A 26,270-nucleotide genomic window follows, 5' to 3' on the forward strand; every position below is an offset into this window, starting at 1 on the left:
TATGTCGCAATTTGTTTCATTATATCAATGCACGCATTGAACTGAGTATTCAACGAGAGGCATCTTCAATGCATCGCCATTCAACAAGCATCAAACTCGCGTTTAACAGATGCACACAGTTGCAGCGATATATATATATATATATATATATATATATATATTCGCTAACGTTCACAGCTCGAGGGGAAACATAAAACACAAAACGAGCAGAATAAGCGACCTTTGTTGTTTCGAGCACAGAAAGATTCTGAGAATTTTCCTTAGGGGAGATGTTATACTTATACTCTAGCGACAGCTTACTATGCAAGAATGGAGTTTACTTCGCAAATATTCTCTTTTCTCTATCCCCCTTCGTTGTTTCTATTCTAACGGCTGCATAAGTTGCCCGTTATTGACAGCTCTGTTCGGGAAAGCACACAAATGGACATAACAAATGTATGGGGAAATGGGAATTCTTCCAAGTTTCATCAATTTAAACCATATACAGACTATGTGATTGTAATGTACAGCATATCAACCAAATCTTAGAAAATTTCCGATTCGATTAGTATGCAAATCGTTAAAATCCGTTCGCAGCAAAAATAATTATTAACGTTAACTTTATTTCATAAAAACGTGACCTGTTTTCTGATTTGGCACCCTTAATGTAAGACGTAGTACTACGCCAAAACTAAACATCTAAATCGACAAAGTATTGATACGATGATCACAATCTTGAATTCTAAACATTTGATCAAACAGCATAAAGCAAAAAGTGGGCAAAAGTGTGTATAACAATCATCAAACATATGTGTAATATAAGTGACAAAAATCAGACTGCCTGCAGAATACATACTGCCCTCAAACATTCAATTTATTATTTATTTATGTACTCTTTTTCGTGAAACAAATGTAGACTACATACTTATATGTTAATGTTTCAATGTTTTCTTAGGTTAAATATTATTCCTACGGTACATGTTTCTTTTTAGTTGTTTTTGACGTGGGACTACGTCTAACCTAAATATACCTGAACCTGAACACAACATGCAGGAAAAAAATGAAAGATTCAGAATGCTTATAACTCGAACATTTCTTAATAGATCGGAAAGATGTTTGCATCAATTGATAGGAAATATTTCTACGCATCTATCACAATTAATAAAATGTTATTTTTCATGAGATAAACAATTGAATAACTGTATAATGTTAAGCGTTACCTAAACTCTCTAACTGCCACGTTTTGATTGGCCCGATTTACGGTTTCCCCAAAACAGACATTAAAACCAAGCAGCCTCTGGTAATCGGCATTGCAAATACATGAAAGTTGAAAGGATGTGTGTTCCCACCGAAATGTGTTCCCTAACACGGACTTTAAAACCAAGGTGCCTGGGGAAATCGACATTGCAAGTAAGTGCAAGTCAAAGGTATTTTTAGCATTTGTTCAATTTCTTTACTTATAAAGCAAATATGTTGAATTCAGTTGAATTCGAAAATTGTTTCATTTAATCAATAATTTAATCAATACAAATAAATGATTACTAAGCCAACGATAGTCCCACGTCAACCTTGCGGTTATATCATAAATTTAACCTACCCATTTTTATTCATTGTTGGGTCAATTATTTCGCTGTGCTAATTGCGCATCATGCAATTGATAGGGGCGTTGATTGCATAATTTGTTCTGGATGTCTTCGTTAGAAACAAATTGCGTGTTCTTAGCTGACGTCCAGGTACAATTTTTTCGCAAGTGTGATATTTTTTCAAAGAAGTCTAGTTCATTGCGTTTAATTTGATATGCTGATCATCTGAACCGGTCTAGTAGGTCAAAAGATATGATTTTTTGGAAAAAGTCATTTTGTGATAATCACTTCAATCGAAAAATAAAATGTCCAAGAGTTAAATGCTTTTTAATTATTGACCTGAAAACTTGTTTCAATAGCTCAAAAATTGCTTTGAAAACAGGATATTGAAATCACACGAATCTGTATGCAAGCTGGTGCCTGCTCGGTTGTTCCATTTAGTTGTTATTGCGATGTGAGATGAGAATGGTGACGCTCACACTCGTATGCATTATGCTCTTCTCTCTTCTCTTTTGTTTTCTACCGCCGGGCTGAACTGAAATTGAAGCGCCTAGGGAAATTGTCATAGCAGATACATGTAAGCTGTGAGTACTTTTTTACTCTCTTGCATTTTTGGTGAACGGAATATATATTCCCGAACACGGCCACATTATAGAGGCCCCTCGGTTCTATTCAGGACCACTAACTTAGTTGAATATGGCTGAATTTCATGTGTATCCCTGAATAATAAATTCCACATTCATACTCATCCACTCACACACTAACGAGAAAAACCTTCAGCGTTCTTTCGAAATATACACTCACTGATGAAGACTTTGGTTATCTTGTGCTACAGGATTGGAGGTCTCTTTCGCCACAGCCGTTTTAAGCATTTCAGCATAAGACATCTTGGAACGTTGTTTGACAGAGTTCTTGACTTTTTCCTCCCGCGACTTAAAGGCTGGACACGAAGAGGGTTCGTGGACATCACCTTTACACAAAAAAATGTAGTCCAGTGTATAATTTATCTTCATGCATCCCACCACATTCTGCACGGCGAATCTTGTTGTAACAGGTGAATACTGTATGTTCCAATAGCTTTCATTTCCGAAAGCTCATAACTTTAGACACGTAAAGACGCCCCGGAAGCAAAAACGCCATCAATTCCGATAGCTTTTGGAGGAATATAGACAATACATTCCTCCGTAAAAAGTCTACATTGAGTAATTTCAGCGGCTTGCTTGCGTACTTTAACTACTACTTGTTTTGCCTAATTTGTTTAACACTTCCTACCGAGCTAAAATTCTTTCCAAGTTCTCTTAAAATTGTGTATATTTATAGAACTTTCTGGCAGAGGCGAAAAAATACATAATGGGCAGTACGTAACTGCAAAGATAGAAAATTTTAATTTTGAAATAACACGTTCTTCTCCGATGAGATCAGGGGAGGAACCGATAAAGTCCTGTCATTAACGATTATTTTTTATTCCCAACTCCAGGAAAAATAGTCCAGGGTCATCTGGCGAGTGCCGAAGGAATCACTTTCAGCAACCAGAATCTGCGCAATTTGGTCGCGGAGGTGTCGCTAGCTAGCCCCACCACCTACAACGCCGGTGGATCGCCCCGTATCTGTGCGATCGATTGTGGACTCAAGTTGAATCAGGTTCGCTGTTTCATCAACCGCGGGGCCCGGGTGGATGTTGTGCCGTGGAACACCGAACTCGATCCGACCGAGTTCGATGGGCTGTTTCTCAGCAATGGCCCCGGTGATCCGGAAATGTGTGAAGCGACGGTGGGAAACATTCGTCGGCTGCTGGGAGCGTCGGTTGTTAAACCGATTTTTGGGATCTGTCTCGGTCATCAGTTGCTGTCCACGGCGGCTGGGTGTAAGACGTACAAGATGAAATATGGGAACAGGGGGCATAATTTGCCGTGTATTCACGCCGGGACGAAGCGATGCTATATGACCTCGCAAAATCATGGCTTCGCAGTAGATGCTTCAAATCTGCCGACCGGTTGGCAGGAGTTGTTCACGAACATTAACGATCAAACGAATGAGGGTATTGTCCACACGGAGAAACCGTTTTTTAGTGTTCAGTTTCATCCGGAGCATACTGCGGGTCCAGAAGATTTGGAGGTACTGTTTGATGTATTTCTCGACACGGTTAGGGAGTACAAGGGGAACGGGTATTCGAAGCAAACCGTGGTGGAGCGATTGAACGAAGCCTTGAAGTATAGTCCTGAGAGACCGATCGATACAAGTCGCCCCAAAAAGGTTTTGATTCTGGGATCGGGAGGTCTTTCGATTGGTCAAGCCGGAGAGTTCGATTACTCTGGATCGCAGGCAATCAAAGCCCTGAAGGAGGAGCGCATCCAGACGGTACTTATCAACCCAAACATTGCGACGGTTCAAACTTCGAAGGGGCTGGCCGACAAGGTTTACTTCCTGCCGTTGACTAAACAATACGTTGAGCAGGTTATCAAGGCGGAACGCCCCGGGGGAGTTCTGTTGACCTTCGGTGGACAAACGGCGCTGAATTGTGGTATCGAGTTGGAGAAATCGGGGGTTTTCGAGAAGTACAACGTCCGCATCATGGGAACTCCCATTATCTCGATCATCGAAACGGAAGATCGAAAGATCTTCGCGGAGCGAATTGCCGAGATAGGGGAGAAGGTTGCCCCGTCCGCAGCGGTTTATTCGGTGCAGGAAGCCGTCGAGGCAGCCGATAAGATCGGCTACCCGGTCATGGCAAGGGCAGCGTTTTCACTGGGTGGTTTGGGTTCGGGATTCGCCAACAATCAGGATGAACTGAAGGTACTTGCGCTGCAGGCGCTCGCTCACTCCAACCAGCTAATCATCGACAAATCCCTAAAAGGCTGGAAAGAGGTCGAGTACGAGGTCGTCCGCGATGCGTACGATAACTGCATAACCGTGTGCAACATGGAGAATGTCGACCCTCTGGGGATTCACACCGGCGAGAGTATCGTCGTGGCCCCGTCTCAAACCCTTTCCAACCGCGAGTACAACCTGCTCCGATCAACCGCGATCAAGGTGATCCGACACTTCGGAGTGATCGGCGAATGTAACATCCAGTACGCGCTGAACCCCTACTCGGAGGAATACTACATCATCGAAGTTAATGCTCGACTCTCGCGGAGCTCCGCTCTGGCCAGCAAAGCCACCGGCTACCCTCTGGCATACGTAGCGGCAAAGCTCTCCCTGGCGATCCCCCTGCCGGAGATAAAGAACTCCGTCACCGGAGTCACCACGGCTTGCTTCGAGCCCAGCTTGGATTACTGCGTGGTGAAAATGCCCCGCTGGGATCTATCGAAGTTCACCCGAGTCAGCAAACACATCGGAAGCTCGATGAAGAGTGTCGGTGAGGTGATGTCGATCGGGCGTAAGTTTGAGGAGGCCTTCCAGAAGGCACTCCGCATGGTGGACAACGTGAACGGGTTCGACCCGTACCTGGAGGCGGTCAACGAGCGGGAGCTGAAGCAACCGACGGACAAGCGGATGTTTGTGCTGGCTGCGGCCCTCAAAGCGGGATACACCGTGGAGAAGATTTACGAACTGACCAAAATCGACCGGTGGTTCCTGCGTAAGATGAAGAACATCATCGACTACACGGTACGTCTGGAGAAACTATCCAGCATCCCCGGGAGGGAGATGCTGCTCGAGGTGAAGAGGATCGGGTTCTCGGACAAACAGATTGCCGGGTTGATCAAGAGTACGGAGTTGGCGGTTCGTTTACAGCGGAAGGAAACCGGGGTGCTGCCACTGGTGAAACAGATCGATACGGTAGCTGGGGAGTGGCCGGCCTCGACCAACTACCTGTACATGACGTACAATGCGACGGAGAATGACGTCGATTTCCCTGGACAGTACACTATGGTGATCGGGTCGGGGGTTTACCGCATCGGAAGCTCGGTCGAGTTTGATTGGTGTGCGGTTGGTTGTTTGCGGGAGTTGAGAAACTTGGGACGGAAGACGATCATGGTGAACTACAATCCGGAAACAGTCAGCACGGACTACGATATGTGCGATCGGTTGTACTTTGAGGAGATATCGTTCGAAGTAGTTATGGACATTTACGACGTGGAACAACCCGAGGGAATCATCCTGTCGATGGGTGGTCAACTGCCGAACAACATCGCAATGGATCTCCACCGGCAGCAGGCTCGGATTTTGGGCACCTCACCGGAATCGGTCGATGGGGCCGAGAATCGGTTCAAATTTTCCCGTATGTTGGACCGCAAAGGGATCCTTCAGCCCCGCTGGAAGGAGCTAACGAATTTGGAGTCGGCGATTGAGTTCTGCGAGGAAGTCGGCTACCCTTGCCTGGTCAGACCTTCGTACGTTCTGTCCGGGGCGGCGATGAATGTTGCCTACTCGAATCAAGACCTGGAGACCTACCTGAAGCACGCTTCGGATGTCAGCAAGGAGCATCCGGTGGTAATCTCGAAGTTTTTGGTTGAGGCGAAGGAGATCGACGTGGATGCGGTGGCCGCCGACGGGGAGATTCTCTGTATGGCCGTTTCTGAACACGTGGAAAACGCAGGCGTTCACTCGGGTGACGCTACGCTGGTGACTCCACCCCAGGACATTAACGCAGAAACGCTCGAACGCATCAAGGAAATAGCCCGGGATATTGCCGCCCTGCTGGACGTTACCGGACCGTTCAATATGCAGCTGATTGCGAAGAATAACGAACTCAAGGTGATCGAGTGTAACGTGCGGGTGTCGCGATCCTTCCCGTTCGTGTCGAAGACCTTGAACCATGACTTCGTTGCAATGGCGACGAAGGTTATCGTGGGACTGAGCGTCGAGCCGGTAGAAGTGTTGCATGGGTGCGGTAAGGTCGGCGTCAAAGTTCCGCAGTTCAGTTTCGCCCGTCTAGCGGGAGCGGATGTTATGTTGGGAGTTGAGATGGCATCCACCGGGGAGGTCGCCTGCTTCGGGGACAATCGCTACGAGGCCTATCTGAAGGCGATGATGTCTACCGGCTTTCAGGTGCCGAAGAAGGCCATTCTACTCAGTATCGGAAGCTTCAAGGTGAGCGTGGAATGATCGCGCGTGTTCTTTCCACTGATAAACCATCTTTGTTTTTCAACAGCACAAAATGGAACTGCTCCCAAGTATTCGTGTACTACACAAGATGGGCTACAAGCTGTATGCGTCCATGGGCACAGGAGATTACTACACCGAACATGGGGTTGATGTAAGTACAAAATATTTTTTTTCCAATGATTTGAACCACCGCAAGAAGTCTGTTGATATCATGCAAAATTAGGTCAAAAAGTGTCTCAATCGATGTCCTTTTCAAACAAAAAATTATAGAAGGTTGTGTCCAAGACACGACCAGATTGTCTACGTAGAACTACGCTGTTATAAAAACGTCCTAGCATTCCCTGAAATGTTTAGGTCAGCAATGCACAAGTGTCTAGACGAATGCTACTTTCTGGATCGATGGAAGGTATAAAAACTAGTTCTGTGGCCCAAACCAGAGTAGACGCCGGGTGACACAGCATCGTATAGATCAATATGCCTGCTGGGCACTCTTGGGAAATTTCTGGAGAGAATCATCCTCAACAGGCTGACGGAGTGCATGGAGGGATCTCGTGGACTGTCCGATAGTCAGTTCGGATTTCGGAAAGGGAGATTCACGGTAGATGCCATTCTTATAATGGCCGAAAGAACCAACAAAGCATCCAAACAGAAGCGCAGAGGAAACGGATATTGCGCAGTGATAACGATCGACGTTAAGAACACGACAGCTCGGAGGCCACCGCGACTGCGCTCCACACGACGAGAGTCCCAGACTAGAACCGTGTGCTGGTGTACGAGACAAATACGGGGCAGGCGCAGGTTGAAACTAGGGCGGGAGTTCCACAGGGCTCTATCCTGGGTCCATCACTCTGGAATAGTATGTACGATGGCATTCTAAAACTGAATCTGCCTAGAGGTGTGGAGATCATTGGCTTCGCGGATGACATAGTTATCGTCGTGACAGGAGAATCTTTGGAACGGGTCGAAATGCTTGCAACTGAGTCAATATGATCGGATGCTGGATGCAAAGTGTGAAACTAGTGATAGCACACAACAAGACGGAAATGCTGATTGTCCGTAACCGCAGAGTGGTGCAACGGGCAGAAATCACCATTGGAGAGCACTCGATAACTTCGAAGCGAAAGCGGAACCAGAGGGATCCGGGAGCTAATGAGGGTGGAGTCGATGGCAAGGTGGCAGCAAAAGTGAAGTGCGACTCAAAACGGTAAATGGACACACAGGCTCATACCGACACTTGAGGACTGGGTAAGCGGGAAATATGGAGAGTTGATTTTTTTCTTAACGCAGTTTTTATCTGGTAACGGCTGCTTCAGGCTGCTATCTGCACCGGTTCGGACACGCGAGATCGCCTCTTTGTTAGGAGTGTGGAGATGTGGAGGAAACTCTGGAGCATGTCGTTTTTGTATTCCTCAGATTCACCGCAAGGCGTGAGGGGCTGGCTGACCTTCATGCTGGGAATATTTTGGAGGCAATGTGTCGCGTCGAGGACACTTGGAATGCAGTAAACAGCATAATCGTACACATCATGCGCGAGCTACAGCGGAAGTGGAAGGCCGACCAGCGCGCAGACTGTGACATAGCGCGCGTCACGTTGGAGTTTTTAAAATCTTATTTATCATGTTCTTTTGAGGTTTCATTCATGTTGCACTGAGAAAAACAAAAGTTTTTTTTTCTAATAGGAAAAAAATAATGTTTAAAAAAATCAGTGGGAAAATAAAGTGCCCACTGTGAAAAGGAAATATATCCGATTTGTTTCCATCGTGAGACGCCTAGATTGTTGGGGTTTCGAGTAATTTGACGATTAGAAACAATTAGCTTGGCTCTGGAGCATGGTGCTGTGGACAGATCGAAATCGAAAGATCGAAAGAGGTGGGTTCACGTGTGGCGCCAGATTGGTGAAGGAGAGTTGTCATGAGATGACTCCAGAGAAAACGAACCTCGCCGGAATTTTTTTTCGAGCGATCAGGATTGATATGAAACGGGAGACAAGTAGCTGCAAATCAAATTGCTATAGGATGCTGTAGCCTGAGATGCTCAGGCAACGAATCGTTCTAGTCCATGGAGTTGTGCTCAGAAAAACTGAAGGTAATCTCGAAGGACTCTTTCCGCAACATGATCAATCCCAACCGGCCAATAAACAGTTCGGAAGATGATCGAGTTTCGGAAAGGAAATTCCACGGTGGCGCTACTCGGACAATAATTGAGAAAGCTCAACTGTCGCTCAAACAGGCATCGAACAAACAATCACAATTCGAGGATAGGTTATGCTCTCACGCAACATAATCGAATCAAGAGGGGAATAATGCCACGAATCACATTCAACTTTATTCAACAAATCAAATTAACAACATCCTCGATATCACAGAATTCGTTCCTAAACTCAATCAAACTAACAATTGCTCTAATCAAGCGTTAATGGAAATATTGCCGAGCAGTCGGGAGATATCCTCCTGCTCCTCCGAGAGTCGATTCATGGTCCTCGAAGTTGACGGACCCGCGTGAACCTGAACCGGTGCCAGCTGGCGTCTGGTCGGACCTCTTTTTCTCTCTTTCTCCGGCGATGCCGTCAGACTATCCTCCGGTGAAGCTGACTTATGACTCACGTTGCGGTACGAAGGTCGTCTATGTACACCGTTTTGACGGGGGGACTTCAGCCGATTGCGTTGACCTCCCTGATTCTGGGAATTCTGCCGCTTTGGCAGTGCCGGTCCGTAGCTGGCGTTGCTTATGGTCTTCTGAATCTCGTTGCGCAAGCTGTAGATGCTGGACAGGAATTTGCGTGCTTCCTCGACGCCCTGATCGTCGGAGAGCAAACTACAGAGACGTTCCGACTGTTTCAGATAGATCAGCGCTTGATTGAGCGAGCGGAAATCGTGTGACACGTGTGCCATCTCAATGAAGTGCTGCACAAAGATGTTGTAGATCAGCTGCCGGCGTAGATTCTCCATGTGCTTCAGAGGGGTGAACTAGAATTTCCACCAAGAAAAAAAACCATGAATATAGATATATTTGAAGCAAATCCAATTCACCCTTACCATCAGATCGATCGAATCCTCGGAAAGCTTTCGCTCCTCGTTCGCCGCCTGCTCCTTTTTCATCTTTTCCGCCTCCATGAAGCGCACTATCCGTGTGCGTTGCTTCCGCGACTCCACCTCCTGGGCGTTGAAATACGCGATCGAACCCACCGCCACCTCTTTCCTGTTCTCTTCGTCTTCCTCTGAATCCTCCGCGGCCAGGTTCTCGTTGTCATCCCGAAACATTGGGTTGACGATCTTCAGCGGATTGTCGATGATCAGCACCGAGTACAGCCGCTTGATCCGGATCTTCGGATAGAATACCGCCTGCTCGCTCGGAAGTTTCAAATTCCGCAGCGCGATCAGCATGTGCATCACCGGGTTTTCGGTTATCCGGAAGATTCGTTTGTGCAGCTCCACCAGCACCCGCTCGGGAATGTTTTCGAACAGGTTCCGACTGGGGAGAAAGTAATCGGGCAGCGTGTGCGTTTTGATCCTATCCAGCAGACCGTTCAGGAATCGAACCAAGGCCTCCCCGAGGTAGTCCTCTGGCCAGGCGGCGTAGTTACTTTCGCACTGCCAGAACAAATGTGCCCGCAGATGCTCATTCCCAAACATGTTCATATTGGCCGTCAGCGCGGGATCAACGAACGTTTTGAACAGCAGCTTGGTGATCATGTATATCTTGGCTTGGGTGTTGCTGAGGCAACTCTCGAGGTACCGTTCGGCTTCCGGGAACACGATCTTCCACTCCAACTGACGGAAGCGATTGTTGCCGGTTTTTGGAGCGTATCCCGTGGGAATTAGATGGCAACCGAAGGATTTAACCTTCTGAATCATGGGCGCTGTCGGCCATTGGTATTTCTGTTTGGTCAGAGGATTAATTTTGACCTCTCGCTTCCTTTGGACCCATTCGATGGCTTCCCGCGGCCAAGGGCAGGAAATGGTGGGGATAATTTCCCATCGACCACTGTAGATGACAGCACCCTTCCAGGTTGCCGCTTCCAGTGCGTCCTGTTCGATCCCCAGCTCGCGGGCGAGCGTGTCTTGAAACAGGTTGATGAAATACGCCAAGAATCCCTTGGAATTCAGGTACTGGCGTTGCTCGGTGACGTACTCAGTGGGGGCACTCTTCATCGGTAGACCATTCTGGCAGAGATACAACAGTTTATCCGCGTCGGATTCTTCGTCCGAGTAGTAGCCTTGATTTAGCTCGGAGCAGGAGTTTATCGTTGTCACACAGTAATCCGGTAGCACCGTTGTGCTGAGAGGTTGATCATCGCACATACTTTTCATAACGCTCAGTGGCTGGTGGGTGTTAATCGCGGTAATGTATGCGTAGTCATACTCGCTGCTCGGTGGAGATGTCGAACTGGTAGAGGTCGACGGGATCAACAATTGACTGAGTCCATAGATCGAACCATTTCCGACATCTCGGGGCTTCTGAATGGCTATGCTGTCACGGAACTTTAACTTCCCAAAGTTGGTGATCGGCACCTCGTGGTCATCGTCATCATCATCGCCGTTTTCGTCTTCCTCGTCCAAGCTATCGCTTTCACTGGTGCTACTCAATTTCATTGTTCGCTGCTGCTTGGACTGCTCGTACTCGCTGGAATCCCCGGAGACCACATCCAGTGGCGATGGTTTGTTGGGCTTGATGTACTCTATGCTCTTCAGTTTGACATATCCGTGGTGACAGTTGATCTTCCTTCGTTTTCCCGCATTTTTCAGCTTCTCCTCCAAGTTGTCTTCGACCTCCAGCTTGTAGATCGGAGCATCCGTCAGGATGCTATACACCGAGGTCTCTCCCGGGTTGGTCACCTCGATGTTATCGTGCACAACGTAGCATGTCTGGGTGTGCAGCGACTGGAGCTGGTTTTTGAACGGACCATGTCTGTACAAACAAAAATGGGTTATTTTTTGGGCTAGCACAGAACGGGAAATGGGATCGTACTTCGCCAAAAACTTCACCTTCTGGTCGACGGCTTCCTGTAGTCTATCGGGCAGTATGATCGTCTTGCAGTGACGCGATAACTTGCTGCTGCGGGTGTTCTCTTCGTGGCGGTTGCGCTCCACCGCGTCCCACATTTCTCTGAAACCAAAAAAGGAAGGGAGCATTGAGTATTACGTATCGTCATGATAAGGAAAAATTTCTGATTGGGGTGTGATATGAGAGTGTGAATCACATGAACGACGTCATCTTCGATGACGATCCGCAACGGGGTTGTTCGAGGTCTTGGAATCGATAACAGGCTAGCTAGGCGCTGGCTGTCATTACGAAACGGCATTCTACGGGGGTTCCTTAACTGTTATGAGCTCATCGTGGGAGAAAGTTATCCGATGTGTTGAATGTGTTGTCGGTGTCACTCAAGATGTCAATTGGGGTTGGTTTACAATGTTTGTTTTCAAACGGATAACGGGCATTCACGCGGAGCTTCGTGTAAGCAAGTCAGCAAAAATCTGCTGATAAGAGTAACTATTTCAATGGAGCGATCACAACGTTAATCAATGAGTAATAGGTTGTACCGTTAGAAACCATTTATTTGATCGGTGTTAAGTAGACGTTAGTCGATATGTTTGAATGTTCTATTCCAAATTATCTTCAAAAATATTCCGGATCAATTTATATCATTTCCCGTTTATCTATTGTCTTTTTACAAACAAAAAACAGGAAGTGGGTTATATCTATGGTATAACCGCAAGGGTGACGTAGGACTATCGTTGATTTAGAGATCATTTGTATGTTGAATCTGAATTCATTCTGAATGAATGAATATTTGGAGAACTACGAAAACGAGAGCGTTACGTTGGAGGCACAAGGTTTTATGCATCCAATATTGGATACGGAAATATCCTACTGATGGGGAAGAATAATCTTCAGAAGCTATCCTGTTGATTGCGATTGATTGAATAATCACAAAACCTAATGTATTTGGTCACAGTGTTACATGGATGGAAAACATTAAAATAAACTCTTTCATATGAATGTAATTTTAAATTCCCAGAGGAACTGGCAGATTATTTTCAGTAACGATTAGATATTTCCACATTTTCCTCGATACTGGAAGCCCACCAGTGGTTAATGCTAACTCGATAACCATCTGTTAATAGCATTTGATTGAAACATATTTGGTCACAGTGTTACATGGATAGGAAACATTCAAATAAACTCTTTCACATGAATGTATTTTTAAATTCCTAGAGGAACTGGCAGATTATTTTCCGGATCTTTCTCGATCCAAACGGAAAGAATTCCGTGCGTGTCTCCTCCTGATGGATTCCCTTCTGGCCTAAGGTGCACAAACAGGCTCTTGGTGACACCGTTCATCCGCGCTTTCATGATAAATGAAGAGCTTCACCACAACAGCGACAACATGCTCCAATCGCTGTTCAATTAGAACTGAGTGGATTTCCGAGCGGCGCTCGCTTATATACCGATTGGTGATTTCAATAGCCTATTTTGAAAGCAAATTTAAGACTATTGAAACAAGTTTTTGGATCAGAAAGTAACAAGTATAGAACGCGTAGACATTTTATCTTTCGAATGAAGTGTTTATCATACCATTTCGTTCAGTTGTTTAGGAGCTATTAACACTCAAAATCTCGGTCTCCGGCGTAACGCTTTCGTTTTCGAAACTTTGATTTTACACCCCGGTATAGAAATGAAAGACGTAGTCCTACGTCAAAATTAACGTATAATTGATAGTGAATTGTGTTCAACCCGATTTAGATCAGAGAAGGTGTTACCTGAAGAATCCACAAGAGGATTTTGTAAATTGATTTGTGGAGGAAGCTGTCATTTTTCTGTTTTTAATTGTGTTCCAATATCTGCTTTAACTTTTGATCTGTTAGGTGGTAAAATGAGAGCGGTTCACAAAAGAAGAACAAACGGAGTGGAAATAGTATTTCCCGTTTGTTCAACCTCACGTAATGCTGCCTAAAATAACGAAGACAGGGGCTCTAAGAGACTCTAAATTTTCTTTGAGTCTAAATGAGACGGAAAGGAATTTATCTAAATCAATATTTCACAGGCTGAAGTAACATTCAACATCTATAGTTATCTATTTGGTGAGATTGGTCCCAATTTTGATTTCAATAAGTTAGAACTATGAAATTATCAGTCTATTGTCTCATCTACTATTCTTTCCCTGGACTATTTCGTAATATTTTCTACACAGAATTTATTACAACAAATCCACAAAAACCAACCAAAAGTATTTAACATACACCCAAAAATAATTTTTGTCTCATTTTTTGACATCCTCATACATTACATTAAATGAGTTAAAAAGTGACAAAAATGTGCTATTCACCCATAATAGTACAGCATTTTCTCAAGCGAGAGGCGAGTTTGTGTATCAACCATTCCATGCCAAACCGATGAAGTTGTTCTCAGATTTTCGTCAAAATTGGTAGTTTTGTTAGGGTGACCATTTCGATTTTAGGGCGGCCCGAAAAATCATGTTTTTCCCAGTTTTTCCAAAAATGTTTTTACATACTAGACCGATTCAGATGATTGATATATCTAATTAATATTTTAGCTGGCTACTACACTTGTCAAATATTTGAATTTTGTTTCCGTTATTTTTTAATGTAGTTTTTTTTATAGTTTACATGATCTCGATACCAAGGGCGCAACAATTTTGAACAATCAGTCGTACAATAAAATAAATTAATTTTAAGTTATCACTAAATTGTAAGCTAGCTTCTTTTATGAATCTTCGAATATATGGGTGGTCTTATCATTATGAAGAGCCTTGGTCCAATCCCTGTTTGGCATCGCTTGATTTTTTTGGGTACAATTCCAAGTTGACATTTAGTCTGAGAGAAGGAGAGGTCTGCTCCATACATACAAACACTTTAACATTCCTAAAAAAAGGTGCTTTTATTGCTGCGTTTGTATTACAGGCGTTTTTTTTTTCCAACGCTTGCTTGGATATAGGTTGAAGAGTGCAATGAAATGTTGCGTTCGTTTTATTTATAGCATCAATCGTTTCAAATTCACAACGTACAGATCGCATCATGAGATGGAGCACACTGAAAAACGGCCGAGAATCACTCTCAGTACGTCTGATTGTCTGCGTTCGTTTGTTTACATTAGTTTCGTAATTTTCGTGCAAGAACGGGACGTCGCGAACGGATTGTACACCAATGGGTACTGAACGATGACTGTCGTTTAGAACCAGTCTCGCTAGTGGTCACCATCGTATGACTGTTTATGGAGACGAGTGTGCTGTGAAAATAATGAACATCATAAAATGACAACAGTGTTTACGACTGTACATTTATTTCTGATGTGACTGTTTAAACCGAGGCCATGCAATCGTGGTCACTTTCATAGTACATATTGAGGCATAACTTTAGCGCTAGAGCAGTATGTGATGGTCATCAAAAATGTCGACCGACACTCCAGAATACATTCAAGGCGTATTATTCGGCATAAAAATCTCAACCAAGTACTATTAATAAAATTGACGCAAGTACTACCTACATTGAGAAGGCAAAAGTACCACTGGGAACGTTAGTGCCATCTAAGAAGACTGTTTTCTGATATGGCAAGGACAACACATCCTAGGATCTACCAAACAGTGGTTAAAAATGTGGTCCAGCATGTCCGAAAATTGACAGGATGATCAAAGAATAAATCCAGTACGTGATGTTAGGGGCTCTTCCTAACCACATTAGATGCGCGTTCGCTTACAAAAACTTAGGGTCCTTGATTGACCACCTTTGTGTTGTTATAGAATGACTACGTCCACGTAACAATCATCAGCGATGGAGATCGATTCATGGTCGGAGTCCTGGCATCTCTTCATCCATACAAGCTCTGTTTGAAACTGTTATGCTCGGCACGAAACATCGGGCTGTTGTGCTATTAATAACTTAACAAGGATCATATCAACTGTCTTCGCTGTCCGATCTAACTGAACAGTGAAAAAAACCGAAGGAATACTCTTACGTCTGAATGTACATGATTTAATCCGGCTATGTTACAGATAAATTCTAATGAGCCCAAATAAAGGAAGAAGAGGCTTGGTCTGAGGACATACAAGAAGCATCGTATGCAAAAAAAAAACCTAGAGCCAGAAAGTTATGCAATGGTATCTTTTGAAAAAATGGCGCCTATATCATAATGAAAGATTGGACCTATGTAAACTGGATCACAAAACATTGCCCGCAGTTCTGCACGGCACGCGAAGGAAAAACACCAGAGAAAGAGAAGACGTCAATTTGCTCCGAAAAAGTTGGCGAAAATGCTAGTTTTTTTTATCCCATTTGTTTATTTATTTAGGCTCATTAGCTTTTTTGCTGTTATAGAGCCGACTTTTATTCGTTTTCCTTTCTGTTTTTCCATTGCTCAGCTAACCGGACAGCGGAGACAGTTGATATGATCATTTTTGTGTTATTAGTAACACAACAGTCTCTGTCTTGTTGCAAACAGAGCAACCAATGTGGCTACGAAAACCCTAACTAAAAGGAGTCACAACTGATACTATAAACTCTCTAAATAAACTCAAGTGCTCGCAAAAGAGATTGCGCCCACGATTCGTCGTAGTGATTCAGTTCAGAAGTGTTTTGGCCTCATTTATCATCCTGCCACTAAGCGAAAGTTACTCTGGAATGGTTTGGAGACAATGGGGTTATTGCCAAAAACCAAACACACGAATCCGCCAAATCGTCTCCGGGCCACATTGATACTTTTTGGGCTTTAATTTAGGACAAACGTTTGTTGATGTTATATGTCCTTAACCTGCATGAAACATCGAGATTTACTGTTGTCACGAAAAAAAAAGTTTTGGTCAAAAATTGGCTTTTTGACACTCGGTCCGTTTTCCGTGATGGTTAGTTGTGATTTTTTGTTTACTTCAGAAGCAAATAGCACGTGTCTTTGTTGAAAATTGTTAGCTTGCCGTCAGTTATAGTATGAAGTTCAGAAACGAGCATTTCCGTCATATATTGCTTGTTTATTTCCGTAAAGGAAAAAAAAGCAGCACAGGATACTAGAAAGTTAAGTGTTTTGTGTATAATGAGAAAGCCTTACAAGAAAGACAATGCCGAAATTAGCTTGATAAGTTTCATTCTGGAGATTTTTCGCTCGAAGATGAACAACTTTCAGGTCGGCCAAGAAAGCTGATCATGAGTAATCCAAAGACATTATCGAATTGGTTTCGTCATTCGTCAAATATTTTTTCTGAGAAAAACAATATAAGAATAATCTGCATTTTGATATAAAAATATTTGTTGTACCTTTAACCCAAAGTGCTGGAAATGAAGGTAATGAAGTTGGCGAAGTTACGAGTGACATAGCATGCGCCGCCGTAATTATTTTTCACATCATGACGTCAATATTTTTGTTTATATTTAATTGCCTACCACATCCATGTGAAAATGATATTTTCAGTAAGGGTTTTATCAATGAAAAACATATATTTGATTGGAGTCTCCACTAATTGTGAGTAGAATGTAACAGCGTGCATTGGATATTTGTGAAATCACGTCGAAAATGAAGAATAAAATTTAAAAAAAATATCAAAAAATATCACTTAAGACGACATTCTCACTCCCCACGGCCATAGAAACAAATGAACTTCCATTTGTGGGAAAATAGTCTTCAATTAAGCAGCATTTCCCCGAAAATGTTACTGCTTCCAAGAACTAAGAATACGACTGCTTTCTGGACCATTTTATAACATAAATAATGGAAATAAGTCACAATACAATTGTCATCTCAGCAATTCCAAATGAAATCGTCCTAAAAATGCAGATTTCAAAAACTTGTATTTTTGATTCCAATGAAAGTGTGTATTCCGTTTGGGTTGGAGGAAATATGAGTTTTTCACAGCAGTTGGGATTTTTTTGACTCAAGCGTAACTTTTGAAAAGGGCGTATCGATTTTAGTAAGAGAAAACTTTGATAATTTATATCTCAAAAATTATGAGTCGTACCGAAATAGTGTCTTAGAAAGAGTTATAGAGTATTGATGGTTGAAAATGAGAAAAAAAATTAGTACTCTTTTTTTACAGTTACTTTTTTTTACAAAATAAAAATTCAATTTGCAATATCCAAAATAAATATTTTTTATTTTTTTTTCAATTTTTTCATACAAAATAGAAGTCATGCAGAAAATTTTAAACATGGGCCCAAGATGGTAAAACTATTTTTGACGAACTTTGTGGAACATCGATTTTTTTAGGAATTTTCGAAACATAGAATTTTTGTATGGTAACAATCATTTTTAGCCACAAATTATGAATCCTGACGTGAATGAACCATGATGATGTATTTGGAAAAGTTGTTGGAAATTATAAGCAAATTCATAAAATTTCATGAACATGACGGTATAACACGACAAACAATAGGGATTATTTACTATAAAAGACAATAAATTAGAAATATTTTTTTAAATATTTCGAGAATGGCTACATTTAGAAGGAGATTGATAATAACCTTTTTTGTTTTAAATCACATCAGGATTCATAATTTGTGGCTAAAAATGATTGTTAGCATACAAAAATTCGAAGTTTCAAAAATTCCTAAAAATTCGATGTTCCACAAAGTTCATCAAAAATAGTTTTACCATCTTGGGCCCATTTTTTAAATTTTCTGCATGACTTCTATTTCGTATGAAAAAATAAAAAAATATATTAAAAAATATGTATTTTGGATATTGCAAATTGAATTTTTATTTTGTAAATAAAAAAAAGAGTACTATTTTTTTTCTCTGTGTACATTTTTTTCATATTCCACCATCAATAATCTATAACTCTTTCTAAGACACTATTTCGGTACGACTAATAGTTTTTGAGATATAAATTATCAAAGATTTCTCTTACTCAAATCGATACGCCCTTTTCAAAAGTCACAAAATGCCCAATTGCTGTGGAAAACTCATATTTCCTCTAACCCAAACGGAATACACACTTTCATTCGAATCAAAAATACTCATGTCATTTGTCGATTTCATTTATAATTACTCATCTGTTAAAAAACAAACAGTTGCTAGATTTCATGATGAATTTGGCTCAAATAATCATGAAGCCGTGAGTATTTTGAACATTGTTTTGTTTCTTCCATATACACTTTATATAGAATGCAAATAATGACGACACTATATTTTGCTTGCCAATTCAAATGTACTACGCCTACTGTTCCACCTCAATGTGTACCTCATTGCCTTCAACCAATCCCGAGATACAACTGGTTTTGTGATTCCGGATTTTGAATGTTTCAAGCCTTAGATTGTGGTAGCGTGAGCAAGAAATTTATTATGCACAGTACGTTTGAATTGTTAAAATTGAATTTAATGGTTTTTTTCATATCTGATCCGGCGAACTTCGTTCCGCCCAAAATTATACATGTTTGATACAGAAAAGTAAATTTTCATCCATAATTTTTGTTTTCAAAGGGCGTCATTTCACCTGAGAGTTTATTGCCATTTTCGCTTCACACCAACAGAACACGCAGCTTTTCTTCGCAAACGTGAATTCAAACTGGGCTAACAACGATTTCATTGCTGTACATACATGGATGTATCGGAATTATTTTTTTTTCGAACTTTCTCTCTAACCTTGACAAAGATTTCAAAATTTTAACCATAACATAACATTGATCTATGGGCAGAGACGATTACATCATAATAAAGACAGCTCAAATCGGACGATTCCTTTCTCGGGTTTTTCGCTTACCAACAACTTTGGTCTTCCATTTTTATTTATATAGATAGAAGATAAAGGAGTGCGATGTAAGTGATGTAAGTGTAGAACATATGGGAATTCAATCTCCAGAATATTCCGACCTTTCCTTAGAGCTTTCCCCAAATTTTCCGATTTTTCTCTCCTCTATCTTGATCCACGGGAAGAGACGAATACAACAAAATAAAGACAGTTCAAATTGGTCCATCACCTTACCTTCAAAAGCGTGTTTACTACACTTGAAATGAATTCCCGAATTTATGCCGGAATATCATGACAATGCAGTGCGTTTTGGCATGGCAATAGCAAAGGCTGTGTCGGCGTCCCTCATGGTAGCGTCTCGCAAGTGAATGTATTCTTCCTTACGCCGCTTCTGTTGATTGTGACGTAGGAGTCTCAGTCGTTTGCTCTCTACCTTCAGGCACATGTCGACCATGAATTATTGGCACAACTACAAGGAGCGATTAGGCCATCAGCAATAATGTTAAGATAGGACCCAATCATACAAAGGTTGAACACGGAAAAATACGAATCTCATGAGTTAAAATTTTCTAAGTTAATCTGGATTGCGTCAAACACAAGTGGAAAGTGGAGGCCCTCGAAAAAACCTCGAAAACGAAATGTATTCGGGAAAAGACGGTGATAAAAATGACAGAAGCTTCGCAATCTTATGTCCAGAAAGCAAAAGAAAGGCTTCAAGGTATAAATTCTACCGGACCTTAACGTAGGGCAAAATCCGGAGGCAAAGCAATGCTACGAGCTATGAGAAGGAGTAAGACTGAATTAATTGTCTTACAATAAGCATAAAACCCTGTAATGTATGCCCGATACACTGAAATTGAAAAAAAAATTGTATTTTATTGAATACAAAGTATCCATTCCTCTAAACACGCTCGACAAAAAAAAATTAGAGAAACACTTGTAAAATCGAGATTTTTTTTTATTTCTGAAAGGCTGTAGCTTCGTGAAAAATCAACACGAGAAGATGGGATGTCCATCATTTCAGAGGTTGAAGTTTCTAGTTTTAGATTTTTTGACGCCACTTTTATATATTTTTTCAAAGCTTTTGAAGACGAATATATTTTTTTGCTAACTAAGTCAATAGCAAATCTAATATGTAGATTAGGGTGGCAATAGATGTATGGAAAAATTTCATCATCGAATTTCAAAAACCGACCATGTACAATTTGTTCATTGGCCCAAAAAAATTACCTGTGCTTCAGCTCAATCGAACATGATTTAGGAGTGCCTCAAAGCACTCAAAATTTTGATTTTTTGGCCACTCAGGTTAAGTCTCAAAAAGTCAATTTTCGGTCAAAATTAATTTTTCAAAAAATCGATTTGCCAAATTTCTTTTACTCCTTAAATTTTCGAGGATCAAAAAATCAAAACTTTGAACGCTTTGAAGCACCCCTAAATCATGTCCGATTGAGCTGAAACTTTGCACAGGTTATTCTTTTTAGGACCAATAAACAAAATGTACATGGTCGGTTTTTGAAATTTGACATGACCATTTTCGCTGCCACCCTAATGTAGATGTAATACAACAAGATAAAAATATGAGCGTAAAATATTCTAAAACAAGACACTTAAACCTTGAAAATAATTTACATCCTATATTCTTGTGCTGATTCCCACGAAGTTTAGGTCACTCAAAATCTTGATGTTGCACAGTGTTTCTTCAATTTCAAGTGCGTTAAGCTTGCTATACGTTGAATTCATCATTTTTAGACGGTATCTCCAGTACATTCGTCGTTTCATGAAAACAATTAATGGTCGCACTTATTTGGTATTCCGATTATCAAATATTACAGGAAGAATTGTAAAACTATATTGTTTTGAGTATGACTATTGTATTGTAAATTTGCGATAATCGAACTACTCGAAAACGATTCTCCCTTTTATATCCGCGAATAGAGTAAATGATGCACTCGACATGAAACATAAATAAGCTGTAGGCCTAAACTATCGATTCGCTTATCTTGTTCCACACTCGCGAGTTGCGAGATGGTATGCCAATGTTGATACCGTCCACACGCGGGGTACAACTACTTGACACACATGTATCCCATCGGTTTCCACAGTTCCGCAAGCAAACATTATTCGATAACAATACTTCTGTCACTTTTCCGATTGTCGAATCACTCTTATTTTTTGCACACCCTCACCGAGAGTCGGAACACCTTGTCGAACAAGCTGTCGTCAAATGGAGCCCACTGATAACAACGCCCGACGACCCGTTCCGTCTGCACACTCCATCGATTCACATTATATCTTTTTTTTTCTCTTCAAGATTCTTTCGATTATAAAACGATCGCTTTCATTATCACGGAACTAAATTATATTGATGATGATGGTTTGCTTCTTGCCTCTGTGTTTTCTTCTTTTGATGGTAATGAACGGTTAAAAAAAATAACTCAAAGATTCGCAGAGATTGTGGTCTTGTTTCGCGCACTACCTTTCGTAATTGCCGCAGAATTGCACCCCCAGCAGCAGTTGGTTCAGCACAAACACATCACTGTTGAAGGCCAGCTGGTTCTGCATCCACCGGATTGCTTCCGAGTCGTAATCACTCTCCTCGAGTTTCGCTTTCGACTTCCGTACAATCGGTGGCGGTTCACTGTCCTTGAGATCGTCCAGTTTGGGCCTGCGTTTGCTGCTGCTGCTGCTGCTGCTTTTCTTCGTGTTTCGCGTGTTCCGACCTCTTTTCGCAGCTTCCTTCTCCGATCGCTTGCGCAGCTTTTCGGCCCGCTTCAGCTCCGAGGCTCGCTGCTTGGCTGCCTGCTCGCGACGTTTCTTCCGGGCTATTTCCGCCTCCCACGGATTGTTCGCTGTCGGTTGCTCCTTCGAGGCAGAACGACCCATTGCGCTTGTATTTTCTGGTTTATTCACTATGTTTCTGAACAACGATTCCGTTCCGCAGATTGCGGCGCAAAAAAAAAAGCTATGGAAGGCGGAACTTGGCCATATACATTATACTAAAAGTGGTGGTTCGCTAAGGCTACGGCCAGCCTGCACACGGTTTACCGAGACGAGTCGAATGTTGCGCGAAGAAACAAGTTGGGCAAACTGAATACGTGGTCCCGATTGGAACTCGCTCGAAGAGCATTTTTCTCTTATCAGCATCGGCCAATTAGTGGGAAAGCGCGAGGAGAACCATGAACTTATCGGCCACGAATGGGTATGCGCTGAACAAGGACGGACACTGTTTCTTCAGTGGGTGGAGGTTATCTTTGTCCCTCCGCAGACCAGTCTCTGCTGCCAGTCGACGACGCAAAGTGCTCTTGAGAATCTCACCGCTTTCCGTTCTAACCATATGATCCAAAGAAGACTTCAATGGATACGACCAATAACACTGTCATGCACTGGAAATAGTTGGCCGGTCAGAATATTAACACGATTAGTTCCGACCGAAATAGGGTTCGACAATTAACTTTTCGTCTGGTCCACTTTTCTAAAATTCATTTTCTAGGTTTTTTTTTTGTTATCGTTCCCAGTGCCGACACTTTCCGAACGAGATGAAACCAGCGCTAAAAAGACGGAAATGTTTTGTGTTAGTTCCCAGGGACTAACGCGGGGCTCATCCTGTTAATATCTGCAACGCAGATAAGTAACGAATATCTATCCACAATACGTTACCACAAAAAACTCCATAAGTTCTGAGTGCAAATCTCGATTTGGGCTACGATATTTTTGGCGGCTTTATGGAGAGCCGATGATTTATGCATTTATGCAGTCATAAATTTCAATCAATTGAACGCCACAAATAGCTACAAACTATGAGAAAACAAACAAAGCTCGTTGCGATATCGAATGTGGGTTTTGAAAAAAATCTCCTCAGTCTGAAATCACTTTTTTGTTTTTCTGGGTATCGAATTGGAAAAAAAATTCTCTATAAACAAAACGAGTCCAACAATGATCAAAGAAGAAGTTAGGTGTTCTTGCATTATCCGCGTTTCAAGAACCTCCACTACCTCATTCAACTCAATCACAAAATGCCTAGGCAGCATACCATCAAGAAGTCTTCATGTCTTCAGTCTTGAAGATTAACAGGCCATATTAAACTTTTATAATTTAATTGAATTTTTTTATTTAGTTGTATTCGGTCTTCGGTGGTACCGTACAGACTAATCCTAACCTATATAAAATTTTTAAGTCTACAGATGAAACATTGTCTGGTTATATTGAAATCAAATCACAGATGGCACTGAAAGCTTTGAGACATGAGCATAGAGAACTGTTGTATCCGTAATTAGTCCTGTGGGTACAATAAGTGGAATTTCACGTAGTATATCAGGACAGTCAATGTTGTTCGTCAGGACGTCGAATATGAACAGCTGTTGCAGCCTTAGTCGTCGTACCGACAGGAGCTCGAGAGATTAATCAAGCGGCAACGATCTTGGTAGTCAGGAAGATTTAGTGAATCATTCCAAGGCAGGTTTCGAAGTGCGAAACGTAACGTGCGGATTATCTGATACGTGTGGTAAGGTGCCCAAACCGGAACAGCGTATTCTATAATGCTACGCACTGATGCGCAAAAAAGCGATTTCAGTGCATATACATCGGTTAGCTGAGCAGCATTACGGCGAATAAAACCAAGTGCGGAAAAAAGCTTTGGCAATACTGATAGAAACGTGCTCATGAGAACGAAGTTTAGAGTCCATTATAACTCCCAAGTCGTGAATGGACTGTACGCTTTCCAATGGAGTATTGTTGATCAGATATTGGTGTGAGACTGAAGATCGACTGCGGCTAAAGGTGATCGTTTTGCACTTATTTATGTTCACACTCATACCATTCTCTCTGCACCAGCTCAGAACAACGTCAATGTCGGTTTGCAATGATATGCAGTCTAATGGAGATGCGATGACTCGAAAGATTTTAAGGTCGTCAGCAAATAGTAGCTTACCGGAGGATGCAGTGGTACAGTACAGTGCGGTACAGTGTCGAAGGCTTTCGAGAAGTCGATATAAACGGAATCAACTTGATTACGCCGTTCGATTTCATGGAATAGTATGTTGGAGTAGCACATTAGGTTGGTCACAGTTGAACGATGTGGTATGAATCCGTGCTGATAGTCAGAGATAATCGGCTTTGCTGCATTAAGCATGACGTTGTGCATTAGAGATTCCAAAACTTTTCCCAAACAACTGAGAATCGAAATTCCCCTGTAATTGACAACACTGTAGAAACTGCCAGATTTGTGGACAGGAATCATTGAAGCTGTTTTCCATAAACTTGGAAAGCATCTCTGTTCTATTGAACTGTTAAATATCATCGTCAAAGGAACGACCAAAGATACAACGCAGTTTTTTACTAACAAAGGTGGCAGAGCATCCACTCCGGCTCCTTTCGAAGCATCCAATCTGACCAATGCACCAAGTACTTCATCGTTGGAAAATCCACGATTGGCACGTTGTTGAAACATCCCGAGGTACAGGTAAAGTTGAACAATACACACTTTGGAAAAAGTTAGAAAAAAGATTGGCAGCTTCGTTAGCTGTGCTGGCTGCGTAGTCATTATATGTGACATTGGTTGGCACGCGGTTGTTAGCTTTTTGTCCTTTAACGTACCTCCAGAACATCGATGGGTTTTGTTTCAAGTTTGATTCCACTCTTGAAAAGTATTGTTGGTAGGTGGAGATGTTTAATTCATTGTACGATGACTCGATTCCACGTAACCACTCTCTATTCACATCAGACCTGAGAGCAAAAAATCGTTTGCGTGCTTTCCTCAATCGGTTACGCAAGTTGCGAAGCTCAGTTGTCCATCAAGGTTTTTTACTAACGTTGCTTGAATTACGACGACGGCGCGGAACATTTGAGCGGATTATTTCGATCAGTTTGTCGTAGAATATGAGGACGTTTTCGTTAACAGACTGTCTATTCAGAAAATGTTGCCAGTCGATGGACGAAAACGCGGCATTCAGCGAGTCGAAATTGCTACGTCTGTAGTCCAAGTCGAATTCATCCGTAGCAGAGTGAAGTTGGTGGTATGTGACCGAACTCTGTATGTCCACCAACAGAATGAACGGTGGGTGATGTGTGTCGATGGGCAACAGTGTAAGTGGTGGTTCGAATACCTCAGTTATATCAGGAGAACTCGAGAAGGCTAAATCCAGAAGTCTGTTGTTAGAGTTGACATATGAGTTCACCTGAACCAAACCGCACGACGAGATTGGATCTACTAGATTTGTCTCTTGCTCACTGGATGCATTAGAGGGTAAATATCCGTTGATGTCCTCCTCGAAACACCATTGCAGATGAGGAAGATTATAATCTCCAATGAGCAGAATAACGTCGTTGAGTGATGAACGATCCGATATGTTTTGAGCAGCCACAGCGTGAGTCGAATATAGCCCGACATCGGAGCACGGAGGAAGGTAGATAGCAGAGATGAACAGCGAACGATGAGGAAGTGTTAATTTTACAACAACCTGTTCCAGCTGACTACAATCAGCTACGGAAACCGTCGTGCATTGAAGCTTAGATTTCACAGCTACAAGGACGCCACCACCCCTCGAAAGGTTGCTAGTAGCCTCATTGCGATCACACCGGAATACTGTGTAGTCCGATGTAAGCTCTGTGTTACAGATATCGGACCTGAGCCATGTTTCAGTGAAGACGATTATATCGTAGTCACAGCACGATAGTTTCAGTTTCAGGAGTGACGTTTTTGTGCGTAGACCTCTGACGTTCTGGTAGTAGACAGATACATTTTTTTGATCAGGTTGAGCCACACCGTTTCTGACACTGATTGTTGCCGTGGTGCGTGAACAATCGGACCCCCTGACGTGACAGTTGGTTGAGACGTTGCCAGGAGTAGCAGGGTGGAAGACCCCTTCTCTGATCCCACACACAGGCCCAGGACGACTGCTGAACGATGGTTGGAAGAGCTCGACTGTGGTGGGGAGATTAGGGGTTTCCATGCGGCCAGTTTCATTGCGTCCTGG

General features: G+C 42.4%; 2 protein-coding genes across 3 annotated transcripts in view; one reads left to right on the top strand and one right to left on the bottom strand.

Moving 5' to 3' along the window:
- Positions 1-26,270, top strand: part of LOC129762098 (CAD protein) — a 48,708-nt gene that overhangs the window by 6,226 nt on the left and 16,212 nt on the right. For both annotated transcript variants that reach the window (XM_055760084.1, XM_055760085.1), the window contains exons 3-4: positions 3,040-6,596; positions 6,658-6,762. In XM_055760084.1, the coding sequence (XP_055616059.1) occupies positions 3,040-6,596; positions 6,658-6,762 (3,662 nt within the window). The remainder of the gene's footprint in view (positions 1-3,039; positions 6,597-6,657; positions 6,763-26,270) is intronic.
- Positions 9,017-22,371, bottom strand: LOC129762099 (uncharacterized). Its single transcript, XM_055760086.1, is given in 3 exon segments — positions 9,017-11,519; positions 11,580-11,717; positions 21,776-22,371. Coding segments are annotated over 3 exon segments (3,048 nt in total). The 5' UTR covers positions 22,183-22,371.

This window comes from Toxorhynchites rutilus, chromosome 1, assembly GCF_029784135.1.
Source record: "Toxorhynchites rutilus septentrionalis strain SRP chromosome 1, ASM2978413v1, whole genome shotgun sequence".
In the NCBI taxonomy this organism is placed as follows: Eukaryota; Metazoa; Arthropoda; class Insecta; order Diptera; family Culicidae; genus Toxorhynchites; species Toxorhynchites rutilus.